Below are 25,085 nucleotides of genomic sequence, written 5' to 3'. Positions count from 1 at the left end.
ATAAGATTGTAAAAATAATTACACCTAAAGCCAATTAGTCAATTAGTTTTTAATGTGTTTTTAGCGGATGACTGCCTCCGAAGCGCTTTTTTGTGACGCCTCACTGTACAGGACGACTTGTAACCAATAAATTTTGTATATATCTTACTCTTACCTATTGGTAAGAGTAAGATATATACAAAACCTCTTACCTATAAGTGATGTATTTGCCAGAAGTAAATAATATATACATTATTTACCATGGAAGCAAGGTATTAAGGCAATAAGCAGCATCCAGGACATGGTGTACCCGTAGGCCAAATTTCATCCATATCCGTTTAGCTGTATCTTCGTTTACTTCTGCCAAACTTTTTGACAAACTTTCACATTTATAATATTATTATACATAAGTATATATAGTAAGAGAAACAAAGAATAAGGCAGGTAGGGTTAATATAATTCGAAAATCATAATGCTATTCTTTGTAAGATTGTCAGTAATATTTGTGATGGGTTTTATCGAGAATAGTCCGTCTACCCAAACAAATGCGCACTGCGCATTCCTTGCCAATTTCGGTTATCAAAGCAATCATATGGACAACGATTTTCCTAAGACAATACACATTGTTTGGCAAAGCACTTTCTGAGTGTATTTTAATGTTATGTGTTTGCACAATTTGGCGGTGTATGGGCGAGGTCTCGTATCGCAAGATATATGTGTTAAAGTGCCATTAAATGAAGATATAATATATAACAAACACTGCACAAATATATTTAGGGTAATATTATATTGAATGGAAGGTATGCGGCAAGTATTGTTTTGTATTTTTTTTTACACTGAATAAATGAACTGCTCTAAACTTTTTTTTTCTCTTCTCACTTTATCATGTACTGTAGTCTTTACCCTAAACTGATTGAAAAGAGCAACACCAGAGTTTCTTGCCCGTTCTTCTTTGGTGAAAACTGCTTTCCGAATTGGTGGTAGAGTTAATATTGACGGAAACTAAATAATGTATAATATTTTACAGATTCAAATAAATCATTTCATTTCATTTCACTGGCACGGCAGATTGATCCTGCCGAATCCGATGGTAAGTGGAGTGGGATCCAATAGAATGGCGACTGTAGAGAAATGATTACCCTTGACAGTCGATACAATTATGCCGGAGTTTTGGCAGCGGATATACACAGGCTGATCCCGGAACACGACACTTACTTGGGCCACTATGGTGGGTTTTAACACCTTGTGTACAGTGGTCGCTATCTGGGAGGATATAAAAAATATCCTATCATCAGCAAAATTTTATAGAGTGATTGTCACATGATTGTTAGAGTTTTTGTTTTTCGTCTAAATATGTGTGAAATAAAACAAAAAATACTTTCTTCTATCTGAGTGTAATTTTAATAAAAGAAAACAATTTCAAACCCACGCTATACACAGCGCCACTTCTCGGGATGTGTTTTTTCTATTCATTAGATAGACTAGACCTATTCTTCTACGGTGCCTTAATGCCTGCTAATACACTTCTCGTCACTTTATTTTATGGAAAACTGTTAGGTATGCTAATTCGCTCACAATACATTTATCTTCACCGTTAAAGCATATTAAATACTAGGTGATGCTTTAAAATACATTTCCACTACGATTAATGCCTAAATTACTAAAGTAATGCCTATCGCCATTTGTATGACACTAAGGCCAACTATATTTCCCATGGGTTAAAATTACCGAGATAAAAATAGCCTATAATGTAATCCAGCACACGGTCTATCTGTGTCTGAATTACATACAAATCTGTTAAGTGGTTAATGCGTTTATTTCTAACATACATCCAAACATAGATATGTATAATATTAGTACGAAGCACGGTCTGATTACCATATTGTAACAAGTAAGATTTCAACTACCAAATTCTATTACTGTTCAAAGTTCATCTTTCAATTCATAATACTTTTTTATCATGTCCGCTGCTTTCTCTGCAATGGCTAGAGTTGGAGCTATCGTATTGCCTCCAGTGATGAGGGGCATTACACTAGCATCAACTACCCTCAATTGCTCAACACCGTGTACACGTAAATCTTGATTAACAACACTCGTTTTGTCTGACATTGGTCCCATTTTAGCAGTACCTACTGGATGGTAAATTGTTGTAGCCATGTGCCTTATGTAACATGTCCAAAATTGTTTTGTTTCTTTAGAAAAATCAGAACAACCTGGTATATCAATTGTGGCAATTCGTATTCCTAAGTTCCGAAAAGTTTTCGTCTTCACTAACTCTCTTATGAAATCTATAGCTTTTAATAAATCTTCAACGTCATCAGGATGGTCAAGATAATTTGCATTAATAATGGGTGGTGATTGTGGATCCGCATCAGCTAATAAAATACTACCTCTAGACTTAGGGTGCAATAGAGTGGGATAAATACCTAACAAAGAACTGTTTTCGTTTAACTTCACAATGTTTTTTACTATTTCGTTTTCATATCCCACTCTCTCGAAGTACGTTTTCAACATAACCTCGTCCTTTTTGGGAAAATATATATGATGAAATTGTATGTTTGGGTTATTTGCTGAGTGGTTAGTATTAATAAATCCCATAAAATCAGTTATTCCCAAATTTGAAAACGGGCCAGATCTTGTTAACATGTATTGCAAAACGAATAAACTGATTGTTTCTGGCGTTGTAATTGTGTTTAAGTTAGTAGTTAGTAATATAGGCAGTAGCATACGATCTTGCAGATTTTCTCCTACAGGCAAATTTGCCAAACATTTAATTTCTTTGTCTACCAAATGATCTTTAGGTCCTATACCAGACAACATTAGTATTTGTGGTGTTGCAATAGATCCAGCAGAAAGTATCACTTCCTTATCAGCACTAATATTCACAACGTGACCATTTGCGTGTCGTATTTGAACGCCAGTTGCGGTTTTCGTGACGGGATTTAAAATTACTTTTTGTACACGAGTGTTTTTCATTACACGCAGATTTGTACTGTCATTAAGGTACACTTTACCAGTGTTCAAACGTTTTCCATTAACTATAAGCAATTTTGTAATTCTCGTACCTATTTTAGCTTCGTCATCGTTTTCGTTATTTGTGTAGCCTAATTCTTCCCATGCTTTTCTAATGATATTATACCAGGGATTTTCCGGGTATTTATATTCGTTGAGTTTGAATTTATTTTCGATTAATTCAAAATATTTTTTCAAATCGTTGTATTTCCATTTTGGGTTTCCTTGCTTTACCCATTCGTCATAGTCGTTGGGATGACCTCGTATATAAAGCATTGCGTTTATAGAAGATGATCCTCCCATCGCCTTGCCTTTACTCCAGATGCAACTATTGTTCTTTAATCCCAAACAACTATTTCCATTTGGAAAAGTCTTGTAATTCCAGTCCATCGATGTGTCTTGATTAAAAATAAAAAATGCTGGGATCTGAAAATGAACCGTATTTAAAGAAATATATATCTTAAAATATAATGCTCAATATTATATTTGCGGTATTAATTAAGTAGCTGTACCTCGCTGTCAACTCCAGGATCATCGCCGGGCTCAACCAATAGTACAGACCCGAATGGACTCAAAGTTGTTAAACGGCTTGCTAGAACCGATCCAGCTGTCCCAGCACCAACCACAATAAAATCGAACGACGAAACTTCTGTAAAAACGTAATAATTTAATCATGTGCAAATCTGAATGTTGTTCGGTGGCGTAGAGTTGTCCTGGGTTCGAATCCTGGGCCGGGCAAAGTGATATTTGGGTTTTTCTGCTCTGTATCGGCCCGGAGTCTGGAATTTGTGCCCAATATGGCTATAGGCTCGTCTCGCATCAGATCAAGGACGGAACACACTTGGCGAAAAATGAGTGCACTGGCTGCGCCTCTGCACACCTCTTCGGAGATAAATGCTTGATGTGTGTGCGATTGTTATTCGTGGTTCTTTTGAAAATCTTTTCCCAGAATTAATATTTTTTTATAAATAAATGAAAAAAAAAATACAAATGAAATAAATAATTAATAATTATTCATTACCATTGTTAAGAATTTGTTGGGAGTCATCCTTTGGCCAACTATAGTCATCAGTTATACCGCAATGTGCAGCCACTAATGCTGTGACGGTTTTTACGAAGAAGCTTCCAGTAACGCCAGAAAATGCTGGTGGGCACGTATTCGTTATTGTTGTTTCTAATGCCTCCATTGATGAATGCTCCTGAGACAGTACATATAGAGGTCATTTTTGCGTGGCTAAAGCATATAGACTAGTACTCCTAGCGTAGTTGTATCGAGTAACTTAATGTTGATGTATATACGTCAAAGGAACAAATTCTTACTGCCGATTGCCATAACTTTACCCTTGCCCTGATAACGTAATTATGCGAAGTTTACACGCGCTCAATGATAAACTGTTATATTTCAATTCCACATACGCATACCGCTGCGCTATTGAAATTTCCATACAAAATAACTTCAACGAAACAATACGTTAACGATACGAAAACGCGTTAATTTGTTTTAGGGGTACTGAATTAAAATTTCCAACGTCTGACATCGTAAAAGAGTTAATATATTTGTAAGTGCCCTCGAAAATGATTAAAGTTTCTGTTAATAAAATGTGAGCAAAAACACACGAAAGATTATTTGAACGTATAAATTTATGAAAGCGTTATTTGGAATTAATTTTTATTTTTCATATTTTTTAGCAAATTGAATGGTGTACGGTTACAAAGTAGATTGGATAATATTAGATACATTTTACATATATACTGATGTATTACTAAGAAATATTTTTTCTTTAATACATGAATAAATATGTAAAATCTATATCGACGGTTGAAAAGCTAATTGATAGAAGCGACATTTTTATGTTGAAAAATTTTAAATAGATTAAAAAATATGGGAAAAAGTGCTGATTTTAAATATGTATGTATGAAACTTGTGTCGCAAAAAAATGTCGTTTAAGTCAATTAGCCTTTCAACCTTCGATATGAATATGGAAATATAAAGTGTCTTAAATATTTTTTACTCACATATGAACGCGTCATAGTCCTTCATATCCCGTCGCTCGGTGCATTGTGTTCCATCTCGCTGGTCGCAGGGTTACCAACTCTCAAATATAATTACCCCTAATGCAAAAAATCCCCGAAATTGCTAAATTATCTTAGAAACTGACTGGTGGTAGGAGAGTCCATATGAGAGTCCGCCTGGGTAAGTACCACGGTTATGTCTATTTTTACCGCCAAGCAGCAGTATGTAGTCACTTTTGTGTTCCGGATTGAAGATTGTAGCCAGTGTAACTACTGGACATAATAAAATTTAATATTTCATGTCTCAGGAATACCAAATAATACTTAGTTCAACTATATATTTGGAATGAATATCCCTAAAATTGTAGTTAATGGTATGAATGTTATACGCAATCCACCGTTTTAAAACAAACAAACAAGAAACAACATTTATTCCAGTTAATACCGTTCCATCGCAGAGTGTAATTGACGGTTTTTTTTTAATTTATAAATGTCCTATTTCTAAAGTAATACTGGTAACATTTACTTTTTATTTAATTCCTCATTCTTAGTAACAAGAAATTGTACTAGAAGTCTCTTAATTCCTTTGTCAACAAATAAATATGATTGAAAAAAAATATATTAAATAAAAAAGCCGTTCTAAAATACCTCTAAGAAAATTTCGGTCCTAAAAAATCTCATTACATTAATTCTCCCCTTAAATTTAGGTTGAAATTTCCTAAGTCTGGAACCCTATAAAAACCCAAGACGAATAATTTCTTGGAATTGTTAGAATCATAAGTGTCAACGTTAAATCTAACTAAAATGCAACAGTATATCATTCGTTTTGTGTAGCTAAACATAAAATTCATTCTTATAGCTACTAAATAAAGTTTTTTTTTAAACAAGAGGAACGCACGTTATGTCATGTTTTTATAAAGTCCCGAAATGTAATGGCCGTCGCGTCGCAAATAGTGTAGAACAAGAGCTCCGTGAAGTTGAATCATTATGTTATTTATGTAAAAATAAATTAGTTAATAATATTGCCGTAATGTATGTTTTCTAAGAATTTATATAAAACTCATTATTTAAATCTTAAATATGTATTCTAAATAATAATTATAAAATGTTTTTAGACAGAGCAAATATTGTTAGCAAAAATGTTTTTTTGAATATCTATCTATTATCTAGACTCTTGTTTAATTCGGCTTAAAAAATGTTCATATGCTTGCCGGGTAACGATTGATGCCCATTCTCCAGTTCGTATTGGGATGGGACAATAATGTCTGCCAATAAGTCAATTTGCACGTTTAGTTACCCGAGATTTCTACGAGCTAAAATCTTCCTATAGTCGCAACAGTTTCCTAATAAAAAGTACTATCCGAATCGGAGTCATCGTCAGATCATGATTCTGATGATGAACTTCAGTTTCTTATATAGACACAATGGGAGACTACTTATAATTCTAATAAAAAAAAAAGAATACTCAAACGGGCCCATGAATCACAGAGTAATCGATTTACAAATACTTTTTTCATTGACGTATATTCTACGTAGTACATACTACATAATATATCGATGCCTTTTTTTAAGACTTCGAATTGATAGCGTCGACATGGAGGTCGGTTAATTATTCATAACTGTGAGTAATAAAACTAATGTATAAAGTTCACATGTTTAGCAAATTATTTCGTAAATTGTGTGCTCATTTTAGCACACGTTTTTGAGAAGCTGGGTGTGCAGTGAGTATCTTGGATATATAGATATATGCAGGGTGCGCATTGTCAGCGCGTGTTATCTAACGTCTTTGTTAGCTTCCTATTATAATGCACATAATGCATGAACAAAACGTCAGGACAAAAGATGAAGACTCCAAATATAACATTACGGTCACGGGGCCATGAAGGCTGCAAAGTCTTCGAAACATGGGGAGAAAATATAAATATAGATAACAGCGATCAAATCCGTAAATAGTTTTATTTCAATGACTAACATTCGCGTAAAAATAAGAAATCATTATAATTTTACGAGAACAACGGGTGTACGGTGGTTAGAGTTTAGTCGACTTGTGGTATTATTGAAAGTAATTATATATATGTATTTGTAGATATTACTTCTTACTTATATTATAAAGTAAAATATAGTGAAAATATTTGTATTTTGTTAGAAGTAAATACAGAAACAACTGAAAGGATTTGGATGAAACTTGGCACATGGGTAAATCATGTTCTGTATTAGCACGTAGGCTATTTCTGGAACTTGCTTCCATAGGCAACACTGTAGATTTGTTTCAGATATATTTACATAGATGGCGTTGGTGTCGTACAGGTGGCTCTATGAATCTTTCAAATGTTTTTGGGGTTTTTGTAGCGTGAAAGGTTTGACACGCGGGCGAATCCGCTAACAATACAATATAATAATCTATGTACATAATCAAAATGAAGAAATTGACTAGCTGACTGATCAATGTACTACAGCCGAAGCCGCGTGACTAGAACAATCAAGCTTGATGGCTGTAGGAAGGTATTATTGGAAGTCCATTCCGTAAGGGGTATAAACCACGCATGGACAAATATTTGCTTCAACGCGGTTGTAGCTGCGAACAAACACTCATGAAAATTTTATGAAAGTTTTGTATTGGAAGTGTATCTAGAGACGAAAATTACTTATTTAAAATTATGATGAAATTTATGTCCGCCAAATCATGCAAATGAATAAGATTTTTTTATCCCACCAAATGGCGCACGTACTACATTGCCTTGCTTGGGATATCGTGTCCGTTTATTATTTGATAACATATAACACATAATGTTATCTAAAAGTAATTGTTATAAAAACCATTTTCGTTATAAAATTTAATCGTTGTTCGTCAATACAATTAGGGACTTTGTATGTAAACAAATGAAAAACTTGTTTATATAAGTATATTAAATCAGCACAACATATTATCACCAAAATATAGCATTATCGCATTGATACTTCCATTTTAATCATAATGTCAATGTATTTTCACCGACACTTATTTATTAAATAGTCACTTGTTGCCTATAATGTACAAAATGTTTACACCATGTTAATATGCTTTAAGGTTTTTATAACTCAGTATGTTGGTTAAGCCAATATTTTTTTATCATATCAGAACCCTTCTCAGCAATCATTATCGTGGGCGCGTTAGTGTTACCTCTAACGATTGACGGCATTACACTAGCGTCTATTACTCTGAGTTTCTCAACTTCTCTGACTTTCAGTTCTACATTTACAACCGATCTTTTGTCACTGTCGGGTCCCATTTTTACAGTACCCGTGGGATGGTATAATGAAAATGTTAGTTCCCTTGCAATACATTCCAAAAATTCATCAGTTTTCTTATTGAAATCTTTACACGCATCTATTTCTATCCACTCCGGTTTGAAACCAGCATCTTTGAAGGTTTTTGTGTCTCCTAATTTTAAAGTATTCTGCTTCATGGATCGCAAAACTGTTTTTAAATCTTCGGGGTGTTCAAAATAGTTAGCGTATATTAGAGGATGGTCGAATGGGTTCTTGCTTTTCAGTAGGATTCGTCCAATAGATTTTGGCTTAAGCAGAACGTTGTAAACTATCATCGTAAACGTGTTCTCGTTCATTTGGTGGAATTTTTTAACAACTTCGTCGCTTAACCCGTGCACCCAGAATGAGTCGAGTAAATTGTGAATGTTAGGCGGGAACACGACATAGTGACCTTGTATGTCCGGGCTGCTTGCTTGCGGATCTGTAGTATTGAAGAATGAGATCACTTTGTGTGGACTAGTATCAGCCAATGGCCCTGTTTGGTATAAAATATATTCGGCTAACGCAGCTAAAATATTGGGCATAGAATTTAAATTTTCGTCGCCAGGCTTGGTATAAAATACTGGTACGAATAGATGATCTTGTAAATTTTCACCAACTGGTAAGTCAGCTTTCACTTCAATATTCATATCTTCCAAATGTTTACGTGGGCCTATGCCGGATAATAATAATAACTGTGGCGTATTTATCGCGCCACTGGATATAATTAGTTCTTTTCTGACGTTAACTACGATGTCTTTCCCTTTTTGATTTAATAATACACCGCTTACAATATTTGTTCCCGGCTTGAATAAAATTTTTGTAGCTACTGCATTTTTGATAACGTGTAAATTCTTTCTATCCTTTATTGGGCTTAAAAACGCTCGTGCTGTACTCATTCTCTTACCATCTTTGATATTTGTAAGTGTTCGTGTGATTCCCATTTGTTCAGCGCCAACAATTTCGCTCAAATTCTTAAGACCTAATTCGACACTTGCTTTAATAATAATGTCTTCAAACATATTATTTTCTGTGTCTTTGTTAACATAGTAATAACCATCGGTGCCATGATATTTTGCATTTTCCTCGGTGATGTCTCCCATGAAATTCTCGCTTTTTATGAAATAAGGTAATACATCATCGTAACTCCAGCCAGTGTTACCTTCAGCTGCCCATTCGTCGTAGTCTAATTTATTTCCACGGACATAAAACATGCCGTTAATGCTACTGGATCCTCCGAGAATTTTGCCCCGCGGCCAGGCGCAACCTTTGCTCTTGTAATTTCTGCAGGCGCCATCTTGTGGTTGGGTTTTGTATCCCCAGTCGTTCGGAGAGTCTAAATTATTGTAGAATAGCTGCGGAATCTGAAAATGTTACAGTATTTCTTAGTTAATTTAAAATAACATGTGATAATGGTTTTTAAATCTATTAAAAATATATATATTGTGGTATCTACATCTCAATTTATTTCAGCAATATTATTAAATGTTTTCATTAAATAAAAATATAAGTATATTCTGCAAATTTCATTAATATTATGAAATGACGATTACCTACCTCTGTGCCCAAAGTGGGATTCCCACCAGCTTCCACAAGTAAGACTCTCCAATCGTTCACTTCGGTGAGACGATTTGCTATCACTGAACCAGCAGAGCCTGCCCCGACCACAATGAAGTCGTAGTTTGGATCTGAAATTATATACTTTTTTATTAATAAATTGGTACTGGGGCCGCACATAAATAATAATAATAATATCAGCCCTGTACTATATACTGCCTCACTATTGGGCACGGGCCTCCTCTACTACTGAGAGGGATTAGGCCTTAGTCCACCACGCTGGCCTAGTGCGGATTGGTAGATTTAACACACCTTCACACCTAATTTCACACACCTTCGAAATTCCTATACAGAACTTCTCAGGTGTGCAGGTTTTCTCACTAATAAGTTTACATTTATTTTATAGTGTTATTGAATTTTTGAGTTCAGCTTCGATTGGAATGTATTATCTGTCCGTTATCCGCGAGATTATTAAAATTAAGTTAACGACACCGACTACTCTTTAAGATTCATAATGCATAACAAGTTCGAATAATTTAATTTACAGTTTTTAAATTCTGCCCTATTTAAACTTCAACACAATATTATCAGCTATTCTTACAATAAGAGAGGTTAGAAATAATAATAATAATAGCAGGCAGATGATCTTTTATTCCCTAATGGTCCCTTGGGTATTTGGGTATTAATGAGAGTACAAAAAAAAGTATTATGAACCTTATAAACACACGTTCTGATGACGTTGCAATGGACATTGCTTAACATTCAATTTCTTAACATTTTCGCTTTTAACTTTTTTATTTATAGTTCTACGACAAAAGTTACTGGACCAAAGTTGTAGAGAATTTAATTTGCAGAAAAAAATGCTTATACATTTTTTTTGTCAGATAAATAGTTTAAGAGATACATCGTAAAAACCATTTCAACCCCTATTTTCAAGATGGCGGCCGTGGGACAAGGGTGGCGACCCCACAAACTTGGTTTTAGCTTTAGACTGACCCCCCCTACACTTCAAAAAAATAAAATTGCGTCCTCTAAAAAACGCAAGGTAAGGCCTAAAAAATGTAACATTTCAATGGACTACATACTTTTATCCCCAAATTAGTAGACAGAAAGATGACTAGTACAGCTCCGATTCGTCGAGATTATTTCGATTTTATATTGCAAGCACTATTGTGTTCCAGTTTGAATATAGTGTAGCATTTATGCCGGTGTAATATGCAGTATGTCGGATTGTTGTCTCACCGGATTATGACAATGAAGGAACAGAGAGTACATGTGTATTGCGCACGCTTGTGCACTATAATATCTCCTGCGTACTTGGCCTCCGCGGCGTGGTCGAAATTAGCTTAGGAAAGAGTGAATGGATTGATTCCATATCTAACTGAGAGTGACGAGCGCTCATTAATCTGTTATTCAAAGCTATGGATTATTTGTGTTGTTTAAGACCGTTTTCACTGTCATTATGAAACAAGCGAATTATTAACTCTATCATAACTTAACATAGTGTTTTATAACAATAACTTTTTATTTCCAGGTACGTGTTGGGGATCCCTTCAACAATTTCCAAAGGTATAAAAATGTCGAACTCATAGTCATGTTCTGTTGTAATGCTGCTAGTAATTGTTCCGATGTTGTTCTTGTTTATTATAAGGAGACGAGTAATACGCGGTTCTAATGGTAAGCTCCATGATCGGATATTATAATCAGTAGCATCTTTAGCAAGAATATTGAATTACAAAGTAATTGTGTATATTCATTTTAGGATAGACCAGCATAATAGTCGCTGAAGAGGGATATGACCCTCTTTAAACAATACTCTATCTGGACCATCCATACCATACCATCAGGTGCATTGGAGTCCCTTTTCCCGGCTCGTATAAAAAGTTAAATACAAATTCTCCGCCATTAATTTATATAATAATGTGTACATCGTAATTCGCGTACTGTATCATTTTTATATTTTATTATGTTTAAATTGTAAGCTGTGAAGGACCAAATAAATAAATAACTAAATAAATTACGCAGAGGGAGTTTGCGATCACCGAGTCCAGTATAATAAAGAGTATTTTTAGAGTCGAATAAATCACTATAAGTGATAAAACCTTCTCAGCTACAATCTATACATTGTTTATAACCGATACAAAATGGTAAGTCCTTTAACTCATAACTCATAACATTAATTTTATTGTACACGCCATTATAGATGCGCTTAGAGAGTTCACGGTTAGTACTATAATATTGATGGGATGACCTTTTCGTATTCCGTAAATAAATATAATTGCATGTTAAAATCGTGTTGCGACCTGACAAACGCAGGATTTCTTTTTATATTCTTACTAGCTTGCTCGCGGATTCTACCGCGTGAATGTGTTTTCCGGGATAAAAGACCGGCTATATATTTTCCCGGGATAGTAGCTTACAACCTTCCCAGGGTCTTAAACTATCTCCATACCAAATTTCGTTTTGTTATACCACATTGTATGTCACGTCTCGTTCCCGTGGGAACGTATAATAAGTATCCTATGTCCGTCTCCTGGTTCTAAGCTACCTCTCTAATTTTTAGCCAAAACGGTTCAGCCGTTCTTGAGTCATAAATAGTGTAACTAACACAACTTTCTTTTATATATATAGATGGCAAAGAAACACTAGATCTGATGAGTGCAGTGTAGTCAAAATGAAATATTAACAAACTGTGTGTCGATAATCGTAAGGATTATGTGGTACCTACTGGAGGTATTCGGAGTCTTGTACGCTACTAGCAGAAATAAGCCAGTATGATGTATTTGAAGAGCTGTAAGGTGATTCGATAGCCTAGTTGGGTGTGCAATGGACTGCCAAGATGAATTTCCGCAAGTTCAAAACCCAAGGGCGCACTTCTAACTTTTCTAACGAGTGTATTCTTTGTGAATTATCGCTTGCTTTACGGTAAAGAAGATAAGGAAAGGAAATCATAAGGAAACCTGCACACCTGAGAAATTCTGTATAAGAATTTAGAGGGTATGTATAGTCTACCAATCGGCGTTAGGCCAGCGTTTTTTTTTTAATCTTTATTTAAGGAGCTTGGTCGTTATTTATATACGTACGTCTATTTTTACGTAGACTAAAACCCAAAACCCTCTTAGTTGTAAAGGAGAACCGTGCCCACCAGAGGGACAGTATACTAAAATACAGGGCTGATATGTTTATTAGGTGATAAGACTAGTATGGTCATCGAGTTGATCCTAAAAACATATAAAAAAAATTATACCTCGAATTGAGAACCTCCTTGTCTTTATAAATAGGTTAAATATATTGAATTCTCTCTTACATCAGCATCGTGTATAGTCTGAACCCGATATATTATATCGATGTGTTATGTATTTATATTTGCTTATCTTAATTGTTTAATGTTTATTATATTGCCTTATCTAACTTATCGGAACTATATTGACACTTCGTCGATGCGCTTCGTTTGCATCGCCAAAATTCGATTATTTAAATTCAGCAACCGTAAATTCTTTAGATTTTCCTCTTGTTATTTACTGTAATGATAATTACGATCTAATTATTGCTCGGTGTTTGTAAAATTAAACAATAAAAAATAACGAAGCGCCATAAGTGATCATTTGGCGTATTATATTATCCGAGTTTTTGTTATGTGAAATAAAAAAAAATATTGGCCAAACGATAAGCTATTAATTTTTAAGAACTACTAGCTGTGCCCGCTACTTCGCTCGCATGGAAATTAGTGTGTCACAAAGTTTTTCCCGCGTAAATCCCCCCCGATGGGTTGTTTTACGACCACGCGACCTCTTCAACAGTACACGTTTTATTTAAGTATAACGTGTACTGTTATACTAAAATATAACGTGTACGTTTAACGTTATAGTCAGCTTACATAACACTATTATATACTATTAGCCTAAACCTTCCTCAAAACATGTACGATTTACTAAAAACCGTACAAAAATCCGTTCAGTAAATTTTGAGAAATTTGATAACATACAGACAGCTTTTGCGGACTTTGTTTTATAATATTTATAGATAGTATAATCAATGTTATTATAATTTGTGTAGCTCTTTTTGTTATGTAATAAATTATGAACTAGGCAAATCACTCTTCAGTTATCAGTAAATAAACAATAACAATTAAATTTGCTTGTCATTCTAAAATTATAGATATTCAGTGTTATTGCGCCATATTAACAGAGGCAACATAGTTTCGCTCTAAAGTACAATATTAGCTGAGATACTGTCAAATTAAGGTTATCATCTCAAGATACGCGCCATATAATATACTCATATTAACATCAGCTCAAATTACTTGATATGATCACAAGTCTCATTATGTGATGGTTTTGGACAGCTGAGTATTATTTATTAAACATCGCCAATTCAGCTAAGAAGCTCTTAAATTACGACTTAATTGTTTATTAAATAATACAATACATTAAATGTCTACTGGAGTTCGTGTTCAAAGGTGAGATAAGTTAATAATGCGGCCGATAATGCCTAAATACTTGCACTATCTATCTCGAGTAAAATTGACGCTTGACACATTTAATTTAAATATTGCCACTACAATTGATATCACAGATAACATTTCTATGGCCACTCTACTATATTCCAAGCAATATCTGTAACAAACTTGTGACCTAATTGGGAAAAAATATAGTAACATTGCGAAGTCCAAAAATTACTTGCCGTCAAGTACAGCTTGTGTCGCGTCAGGCGGCCACAGATGATCGCCAGATATGGCGCATTGTGCTGCGAAGAAGCTGGTCAGTGCTTGCATGACGACCGGCCCCGCGACCTGGTAGCTGTTCACAATGGTCGACGTCAACGCTGGGTCGCACGCCCACATCTTGAACTGAAAAACATTGATGGTTATTTAAAAACAGTTGATATAGTTACGCTGTTTATCCTCGAAAAGGTAAAATAGACGAAACTAATTCCATGACTTTTCGTCATGTTTTTTTAGCCCGTGATAGGGGGCGGACGGTGTGAGGCTCAGCCTAAGAGTCGACTTTTGCAAGAGTTGTGGTTGCATGCATAGCATACGCTTTTTTATTTAGAAAAGTCACTATTTCTACCTCAGGGGTGAGTGGAACTGTTATGGGGGTTTCGTCAGTTTTAACCAATGCCGACACTCACGGGAGTATAGCATCGTCCAATGCGAATATTAGGACCGAGTTTCTGCTACCTTCGATACGATTCCTTCCAAATCGAATTTTGGCCACGGCGGCTAACCTCAACTCAGCCAAAAAATCAGCCAAGTACGCAAGACATATTATAGTACACAAGTATGTGCGCCATACACAGGTGCATTCTGAGAGACTGAGTCATTTTTTAAGACGGAAAAACCTTGTAACTGTTATTTTTGCCTGACCCGGAATTCGAACCCAGGACATCAGCGCTGTAGTTGTACCGTTAACAATTACAACTTCAAGGCAGTCTTCGATATGAAAGAGAAAGAGAGTTATATGACAAAATTATGTTTCTTAGGCTGGTTTAAATCGACAAGTCCGACAGGAATCGTATCGAAAACTTTGTACATTTAACATATTTTCTTATCTCGGTGTTGTGTCGGGTTGTTATTATATCATTTTTTCTGTATATATCAGGCAAGCTGAAGAAGTAATTCGACGCTTAAGTAGATGAAGTTAAGGTATAGTGGTATATATGGCCGTCTGCACGCTGCATGTTACATTAGGCATACATAGCAACGGACAGTAACTTTTAATGTAAATAAATTGGCATGAACAAAACGTTTCCTTGGAGCAACGTCCGTTTGAGTACTTGAAAGTTGCATATTTATTTAGCACGGCAAAATGAACCCTCTGCACTGACGATAAGTGGAGTGTTGAGAGATTTTCCCTCGCCAGTCGATAAATTTATGCCAGCCTGTTATTTTTTTAATAGGCATTCCTGCACTCAACAGCGAGGGAAACCTGCGGGAGGGAAGGTAATCCCTCGGCTTAGCGACTGCAGGGGCCCGAAGGAGAGTTGGGCCGAAAGGCATGTGGGGGAGGAATAGGAGAAAAGAGGGTCTTTTATGATGGACGGCGGGGAGAAGGAAGGGAAATGTTCGTCCTCATTTGCCTCAATGTGTTTTACAACCAAGATGTAATACTAGTATACACAAGAACTGTGTGCCTAGAGCCGCGGCAAATGTCCCCCTGTGCATGGGCGTCCATTCGGTGTGAAGAACGAGCGTATAAGAATTGCCTTGGGCCAATGCCAGCCTGTTTTTTAGTTGCTAAAATCACGTCTTTTTGTCGTCATGTAGTATGCTACTAGTGGGGCCGATTTTAGCTATCCGAGTGTTTCAGAAGAAAATTTATTTGCGCCTCTTTTTACGCCGGGCTTTTTTTAGCTACCTAGTGCATGCATGTGGCGCCCTCTATAGCCTTTGGCGCTCTCTCCGCGGCCTGGACCCACCTTAAATCCGGCGCTGTGTGCGAGTACTGTTAAATAATTTTATGATTAGGCCTTAGTCCACCACGCTGGCCTAGTGCGGATTGGTAGACTTCACACACCTTCGAAATTCCTATAGAGAACTTCTCAGATGTGCAGGTTTCCTCACGATGTTTTCCTTCACCGTTAAAGCGAACGATAAATTCACAAAGAATACACACATGATTTTTTAGAAAAGTCAGAGGTGGGTGCCCTTGGGATTTGAACCTGCGGACATTCGTCTCGGCAGACCGTTCCACACCCAACTAGGCTATCGCCGCTTTTTATATTAATAATAATATATTAATTACTCTATTAATATATTTGTGATTAAAATAATTGAAAAGGTTTTATCCTCAGACAATAGCATCTTCCGACTAACCCAAACAGTCCAAGAGCATGCCAGTATAATAAATAATAACCCGACAATATTGAAAAGTAAAACAATTGAGCAATTCTATTCATACAGCTGATATTTTCAATTTATCCGCGTTGTAATTTCTCCTTCTATACGCTGTAATTCGATGACTGAAAAATAATTTAATATATTTGATGATTTAATTTGATCACATTTAATTTGATGATTGTTATTTAATTAAAAACATTGTCAAATCCTTAATATACATTATATTACTTATTTAAAAATTATAACCTAATTTCTCTGTTTTATTATGACGGAACAATTTTTAAATATCATAATTATAAAGCAATTTATATAAGTTTTCCCCCGGATTGTTCTTCAGCTATACTTTACTTGTCATCATATCTAGTAGCTTATTTTGGCGACGCACAAAATAGATAATAGTATTTTTTTTTTAATTGCTTTGAATGACGAGACGAGATTGCCGTTCGCCTGATGGTAAGCAATATAACCGCCCATAAACAGTGGAAACACCATCCAACACCTTAAATTACAAAGTATTGTTTGGTATTCCACTGCGCTCGCCACCCTGAAGCATGAAATGTTGATAAGTCTCATTATGTCCAGTAGTTACACTGGTTACAATGTCCTTCAAACCGAAACACAACAGTGACTACATACTGCTGTTTGGCGGCAGAAATTGATAGTGCGGTGGTACCTACCCAGGTGGACTCTCACATATGAGAGACCTACAATATAATAATATGTTGTAATAAAATAGAAGAGAGCCCTTTAATTTATAATCGCTCAATACATGAAGTTAATAAAGTTAGTAAATAAATGTATCTATTACATTTAAATATGTAATTTGTGAAAGTTAAGGCGATGAAGTACGTGATAATACTTGAGAAATACTGCTTTGAGTCATATATTTTTCTTGTATAATAAGTACAACATTTCGTTATTTAAGTTCTGGTTGGAAGATGCTAATGTTTTTGGATGATCGTATCATGTACCACCAATTAATTGGAATATTCTTTTACTTATATAAATGTTTATGTAAAACTGGAGAACTGCGCATTGAGATTTCCATACAAACTTTAGGTAAGTTAACTGATTATAAGTTCAAACTTGACAAACTTAACTTTGCCGACAGATTCCTAGACACGGTTATTGCACCAACCGCAAATAATAAATTTGTAATAGTAAATTCGCTATTTTTTGTCATTAAAGTGCATTTCCTGTTATTAATTTTTTTCTTTACATGTGCCGTAAGTCGTCGTTTCTTGCCAAATTTCGTGATTCTAGGTCAACGGAAAGCACTCTATAGTTTTAAATTCATTGTGAAATCACACAATTTAATTTATTTATTAGGTTTTCCAGCAGGCCTAACACTACGATTTCAATAATTTGAATATTATAACTTATAGCTATAATGTAAGCCTAAGTTAGAAAAAGTAAACATGTGTATAATTTTATCTAATAGTGACTTAAATATGCGACATGAACGGTCATTTCTTTCGATCCCGTACTTAAAATTTTAATTCCTTCATAGCTGAAAAGGGCCGTAGAACAGAGTATTGGATATAAATTTCAACTGGATTGGTATCCAGTTCTATCTAGTAATGGTTTACGCGTTCCTGAGAGAAATAGTCTCGACAGTCAGTCGGACAGATAGACCATAATGAATGAATGAATCCTCCAAGCCCCATTTACAGCCACGGTGGTCAATCTCAACGGAGATCTGCCAGACGCAGGAGAATTGTAGTGCACAAGTGTGTGCGTAATACACAGGCGCACTCTCTGGTCCTTCACTCTCATTGTTCGGTGAGACGGCTATCCGACATGACCGGAGAGGGATCAGGTGCTGGACCAACAGCTTTACGTGCTTTCCGAGGCACGTAGTATCACACCGCTAATTTCCTGACTCCTATCTGCGACTGGGTAATTTTTAAGATGGTAAAATCCAGTCACAATTATTTTGGCCCTACCCGGGATTTTAATCCAGGACCTTAGCGAAGTAGTACTCGTGCCGTGTGCAATTACAACTACGCAACCGATGCATCCTAGAAGGGTGGGTTTCTTTTGCGATAATGAACCCTAATAACATCTGGCCTTATGAGTTAAAGCGTGACTGGAATAATAAATAAATAAATATATGTATACGTAATACAAAAACCATACGTATAATATGCACGTATCATGGTCAATTAAATGAAAAGAGTAAAACAAGATATGAAATTATAAGTGTAATAAAATTACCGTAGTAATGAAACTTTTTATTTGCAATGACATAAACAAAAGCAATATTGTTGTTTTGTGAATTTTTGAATAAGGTTTATGAGTTGAGCATTAAAGAAATATTTTCCCGAAAATTAATATGTAATATGGTAGCATCTTAAAGATATATCTTAATTATATAGTACTAACTTTTGCTCGCAGCTTCGCCCGCGTGAAGGAACTCCTTCACGCGGGCGAAGCTAAAGCGAAGCGAAGCGGAAAACTTTCCGAGATAATTTTTTTTCCGACTCACTTGATATGTACTTATCGTTATATTACGACCAAATTACACAAAATCGTTATTAATTGTAGTCTATGTGATATTTTGATGTATAATCAATATTATTGTAAAGCTTCATCCAAATCCGTTCAGTAGTTTTTTCGTAAAACAGGAACAACCATACATACGTTCATCCTCACAAGCTTTCGCATTTATAATTAATAGAATATTGATTGCAACAATAAAATCCTACTTGGTATTGAGCAGTTTCGAGTTGCATCTTCGAAGTTCTAACAATCTCTTCAGCTTTATATGTTAGTATAAATAAGTAGATCTCCAGGTCCAGGCCGAGTAATGTCTGATATTTAACCGGATATCTAATGTCCCAAGGACGAACGCAGTTTTGTGCTATGACGAATATTCCGATGTTGCTCTTTACGAACAGGCACGCCATTTACAGGCCAATTGACATTGTGTACCTTGACCAGGGAACTAATAAACCTAGCCCGGAACTCATTCTTGTACTCACAACATTAACATTATTAAACGAAGGAGTCAGACATTTGCTAGCATTTTATTTATTAACTTTAAAAATACATTTTGTTGCTGCAATCGCATATTTTTATTTAGAAAGTTTAGCAGTGGTGAAAGGTGAAGATTTCTGAAAGGTAGCCCGACACAGCATATAGGTACTAATAACATATATGCGGGCTGCAAATCGTTCTAATGATAATTAGATTCTACAGAAATTCTATTCTAAAGGGAAGCCGACAGGACTCTGGCTATACGGACCCTTTGCTACTGAAGTCTAGTCATATAGTATTTCATGTCCTGGAATGTTGGAATATTATTATTTTTTTATTTATAAAGCTCGGAAAAGTGGCTTCACTGCACCTGATGTTAAGCAAAGTGAAGCCTAAAGAAAATGCCGATCGGCAAAAAATATAAGCATCTCTGAACGGTCGGCACGGTCATGCCAGCCTGCATAATTGCTTCTTCACGCTCCGTTTGAAGGACCCCAGGTTATAGGAAGGAGGGAACACATGTGCTGGCAAACCATTCCACAGCCTCATGGTGCGGCATAGATATGAATTACCGAAGCGATCATTGATCGTAATTTTAATTTCTCGTCATACAATATGATGTAGCTAAATGATTTTACATGTAAATTACTTCTCTAACTAATAATGTTTTGCTTAACAGGAGACTTTATACCTTTAATTGAAATGTAACCTATACTTGTTAAGGAAAATATTTTTCTTTTTTTTTACTTTATGCGTACATGCGTGTAATGTTATTTTTAAAATCAATTACGCAAAGTGACCATGGTTGCATTTGACGATGTTTGTGGTCGTATCTCGTTACCAAACAAGCAGATGGAATCGATAGAATTGGAGCATAGAATGATCAAATTTAGTATAGGGACATAGCAAATAGCGAACAATAAATAATAATCTAAAGCAAAACAAAACAATATGATGAAACAAAAAAAAATAAAATGCAAAGTTATTGATAATTGGTGTCTGGTTAACCGATAAAATTAAATGTCACCCAGTTCTAAAGTGTGGTACGAAACAGTGGTACTCTTAAATTTTGTATGGTTATCTATTACTATCTATTGTCAAAATGTTTAGCGTGCCTCATCTTTTAGGTTTTTTTTTTGCATTTGATAGATCACGATGCTTTATAACTGCATTGTTAATTTGAATATCTAATTGTGTTGACGTTTAAAAATTTATAATTACATCTGTAAAAACTAAATAACGACAATAACAGAGTAGTGTGTAGGTTATGAAGACATTTACAGTTTTACTTATAAACTTGTTTTAGCGTTAAGAGGTGCTTGAATAGCTGTCAAAACATCACCGGTTTTCTAGTTTAAACCTTATTAACAGGCAAGATGGCGGGTTTTAACTTAGAGGTAATCGAGTAAATTTCAGTAAGTCACTAAGCATACCTTTGTGATTTTTTTATTAGTAAGGTTTTTAAATGTTACGCTGTGTTTCTTAAAGAAAAATGGTCAGATAAATACCTTTTTTTACGATTCGTTTACATTTAGTTAATTATGTAAACCAAAGGAGTATAACTTGTTGAGTTTTTGATACTAAAAACTGTTATTTATAAGCACATTTTTAGTCCATTTAGTTTTAAGGGTTTATTGACATTAAAACGGCTTGAACGAAGGTTTTATAAACTCTATTCTCTACATGGCTTTAGTGCGCACTCGTGGGTAAAAGTACGCAGTTCCTGAAAATTTTACCCGATAAAATCTTTATAAGATTTTTTTTATTAGCTACAGGTAGTCTTTTAAAATAATATTAATGCTTCTATAAATGCTATGCATGTCTATAATTATTGTAAACGATAGATTCTTATTCTTAACGTATGCTATTAAAATTCATGTTTGTGTTTGCAATGTTGATATGCTGAATAATAAATAAATAAATAGGAGACTTCTCAGATCACGTGTTTCATACGTAGTCCATTGAAATGTTACATTTTTAGGCCTTACCTTGCCTTTTTTAGAGGACGCAATTTTATTTTTTTGAAGTGTAGGGGGGGTCAGTGTAAAGCTAAAACCAAGTTTGTGGGGTCGCCACCCTTGTCCCACGGCCGCCATCTTGAAAATAGGGGTTGAAATGGTTTTTACGATGTATCTCTTAAACTATTTATCTGACAAAAAATGTATAAACACTTTTTGTTGCAAATTAAATTCTCTACAACTTTGGTTTAGTAACTTTTGTCGTAGAACTATAAATAAAAAAAGTTATAAGCGAAAATGTTAAGAAATTCAATGTTAAGCAATGTCCATTGCAACGTCATCAGAACGTGTGTTTATAAGGTTCATAATACTCTTTTTGTACTCATTAATACCCAAATACCCAAGGGACAATTAGGGAACAAAAGAACATCTGCCTGCTATTATTATTATTATTTCTAACCTCTCTTATTGTAAGAATAGCTGATAATATTGTGTTGAAGTTGTCGTTCAACTTATATCTTTTAGTTGTGCTACATATTTCTGTACGTGCGAATGTATTTTATTCTGTTTTTAATTCTGCAGACGATTTCGAATGATTTTAGACACGATTTTAACTTAAGTGAAAACTACTTTTTTTTTATTAGCATTTTGACTTTTAAAAGACTTTTAAAAGTCAAAATGCTAATGAAAAACTTACTTATTTTCAAGATGGCGGCCGTGGTACAAGGGTGGCGACTCCACAAACTTGGTTTTAGCTTTAGACTGACCCCCCCTACACTTCAAAAAAATAAAATTGCGTCCTCTAAAAAACGCAACCCCAAATGTAACTTTTCAATGGACTAACGTATATGACAATGACAGTTAACTCGATAGCATAATTGTTAATAAAAAAGTAGGTACATATATTCAAGTTTATCGCTATATGCGTAATTAATACAATTATAATTGTTTTTGTTTATGTAATGTTGTTTATATATTTTGTTTAAAGTTTTTATCATTTTATTATAGCATGATGATTGTAAGATGATTGTAAGATTTGTTGTTATGCGGAATTTCATAATAAGTAATCGATGTCTTTAATTATTATCCCGTACCTTTACCAATAATGTTGTTATTATGGAGCTGATATTGTGTTTTAAAATCTTTTATATCTGAAATTTACTGGTAATAAATAGGTCTCTCATATGTGACTGTCCGCCTGGATAGGTACCACAGCAATGTCTACATCTGCCGCCAAGCAGCAGTGTTTAGTCACTGTTGTGTTCCGGTTTGAAGGACATTGTAGCTAGTGTAACTACTTGACATAATAAGACTTATCTCATGTGTCAGGATGACGAATGCAGTTGAATACCAAACAATACCTTGTAATTAAAGTTGTTGGATGAGCTTTCTACTGTTTATGGGCGGTCGTATCGCTTACCATCATGCGTACGACAAGCTCATCGCGTCATTTAAAGCAATAAAAAAAAATTGCTATTTGGATTCTGAGATAATTTTATCAATAGAAATGATCATTATATCTCAATGTTGAGTAACAACAGACGAATGAGGCCGCGAGCTAAATCTAATGCACGTAAGAAATTAAAAATCTAATGTCAATTACAAAACGTCACTAAATATAGGCAAATAAATATACTAAATAATATCGCTACTGCAATTGATTTTCTCAAGAGATCCGGTATCTTATCAATCTCCAAACACAAACACCTTTATCGATAAACGATATACCTTCAAATAAAACTATTTACGGATTTTATTGCGGTTATTTATAATAATAATAATAACAGCCCTATATTGTGTACAGTCCCACTGTTGGGCACGAGCCTTCTCTACTATTGAGAGGGATTAGGCCTTAGACCACCACGCTGGCCCAGTGCGGATTGGTAGACTTCACACACCCGTGAAATTCCTACAGAGAACTTCTCAAGTATGCGGCTTTCCTCACGATGTTTTTCTTCGCCGTTAAAGCAAGCGATAATTCACAAAGAATACACACATATTTTTTTTAGAATAGTCAGAGGTGTGTGCCCTTGGTATTTGAACCTGCGGATATTTGTCTTGGCAGTCCGTTCCACAACCAACTAGGCTATCGCTGCTTTTGCCGTGGTTGTATCATATATTTTTTCCTCCCGACGTTTCGAAGACTTCAGTCCGCCCCGTGACCATGAGGCTAACCGCGAGAAAATCCGTATATAGTTTTATTTCAATGTCCAACATTTGCGTAAACATAAGAAATCATTAAACTATTAATTTACTCTTTTCTTAACGTTAGACAATTTGAGCAAAAGAAAACGTTGAACAGATTAATCACTAATTAAAATGTTGAAGATACTCGGATTATTATTTCAATCATCAAAGAGTTTAAGCTTCCTATGTTCATAGCCTTGTGGATCCTGCATTGGGGTGCAGGGGTCCAGAAGTCCGTTGGCACATGGGAAGCCTAAGTTTCCCCGTTGTCAACACCGGAAGAAACCTACAAATGGAATATTGGCACCTCCCAAATAAAAGTAATTCGCACAATATAATAAAACAGATTAAAAATGACACTGTATGAATTAATTAGAACATTTGCCACACTTCTATGTTAGTCAAGATATAATGTATTTGCTGGATAACTTGGACGTTTGAAAAATCTGCCTTTAGAGGTATATGTATATAAATTATATGATAATTCATTATTACAGCCCCAAAAAACCATCATCTGTTATTACAATGTGTACTCACCCCTAATTATAATCACGGTATTATATTCAAAACAAGGCTGAACACCGCGTGTAAAAGCCGCCAAAGCCGAATCAACACTGGCGGCTTGTCAACACGTTCCACACAATAAGTACTGATTTTAATGCCTCAATATTCTGAACTCACTATATACGCCTTTTTTATTTCTTTAACACTAACGTGACGAAGTATAGTAAAGAACTGTCTCGTAGTCGGTTAATGTGGTTTGCGTCTAACGGTTTAATCATTATCCCCTCTATGGGGCCGCCGGCGGTCAGTTTTCTAAAGCCGATAATGTAATGATAGCTGGTTCGGGATATATTAAGTTGTTTGTAAACATGGATCACATTGATGTTACTTTACATTATAGATTCGTTGATGTTAGAAATCGTATGGATTTTGATGTTTGTTCATAGACCATAAAAATAAATTTTAAATTATATTTTATCTCGCTCTTGGTATTTGAACTTGTTCAATATTAAGGTAAATATGTATGTATACCGTTGATTCGTGTCTAACAAGCGACGAATTTAGTATACTCAATTTTCAGCGCTAATGATTTGTATTTTAGGAACAAAATCGTAAACAACTGTCGTTAACGCTGTGTATAAAATAAAAAAAGGAAAGGAATCAAATAGGTCACCTGTTTTGGCGATATACGATGCCATAGACAGATACAGATATAGAAGGAAAAAAAGAAAGTAATATTTTATTTGGTTTTAGTGACTTTATATGTA

The 25,085-nt window shown here is 35.0% G+C and overlaps 3 protein-coding genes across 3 annotated transcripts in view; 1 reads left to right on the top strand and 2 right to left on the bottom strand.

Annotated features, from left to right (window-relative positions):
- Window positions 1–25,085, top strand: part of LOC115453721 (flotillin-2) — a 357,821-nt gene that overhangs the window by 245,370 nt on the left and 87,366 nt on the right. The gene's annotated exons all lie outside the window — the stretch shown is intronic.
- Window positions 1,374–5,191, bottom strand: LOC115450811 (glucose dehydrogenase [FAD, quinone]). Its single transcript, XM_030178921.2, has 4 exons — window positions 5,008–5,191; window positions 4,013–4,190; window positions 3,504–3,640; window positions 1,374–3,417 (listed from the first exon to the last, which is right to left on the bottom strand). Exons 1-4 carry the CDS (start codon window positions 5,020–5,022, stop codon window positions 1,903–1,905), a joined length of 1,845 nt encoding a protein of 614 aa, XP_030034781.2. The 5' UTR covers window positions 5,023–5,191; the 3' UTR covers window positions 1,374–1,902.
- LOC115450802 (glucose dehydrogenase [FAD, quinone]) lies at window positions 7,891–24,573 on the bottom strand. The gene is made up of 4 exons (XM_030178909.2): window positions 24,352–24,573; window positions 14,533–14,698; window positions 9,850–9,980; window positions 7,891–9,656 (listed from the first exon to the last, which is right to left on the bottom strand). Exons 2-4 carry the CDS (start codon window positions 14,690–14,692, stop codon window positions 8,076–8,078), a joined length of 1,872 nt encoding a protein of 623 aa, XP_030034769.2. The 5' UTR covers window positions 14,693–14,698; window positions 24,352–24,573; the 3' UTR covers window positions 7,891–8,075.

The sequence above is a fragment of the Manduca sexta genome, chromosome 9 (assembly GCF_014839805.1).
Source record: "Manduca sexta isolate Smith_Timp_Sample1 chromosome 9, JHU_Msex_v1.0, whole genome shotgun sequence".
Lineage (NCBI taxonomy): Eukaryota > Metazoa > Arthropoda > Insecta > Lepidoptera > Sphingidae > Manduca > Manduca sexta.
This window is presented reverse-complemented; position numbering and strand designations above follow the sequence as displayed.

Bases quoted from the DNA above. Each gene is read 5' to 3' on its own strand.
- LOC115450811 (XM_030178921.2), bottom strand. The intron at 3,641-4,012 runs GTAATGAATAAT...ACGTTTTTACAG, and splicing joins CCAACAAATTCTTAACAATG to AAGTTTCGTCGTTCGATTTT. The intron at 3,418-3,503 runs GTACAGCTACTT...GTTCATTTTCAG, and splicing joins ATCCTGGAGTTGACAGCGAG to ATCCCAGCATTTTTTATTTT.
- LOC115450802 (XM_030178909.2), bottom strand. From the start codon at position 14,692: ATGTGGGCGTGCGACCCAGCGTTGACGTCGACCATTGTGAACAGCTAC. The intron at 9,981-14,532 runs GCAAGTAATTTT...ATATAATTTCAG, and splicing joins GACACAAGCTGTACTTGACG to ATCCAAACTACGACTTCATT. The intron at 9,657-9,849 runs GTAGGTAATCGT...TAACATTTTCAG, and splicing joins ATCCCACTTTGGGCACAGAG to ATTCCGCAGCTATTCTACAA.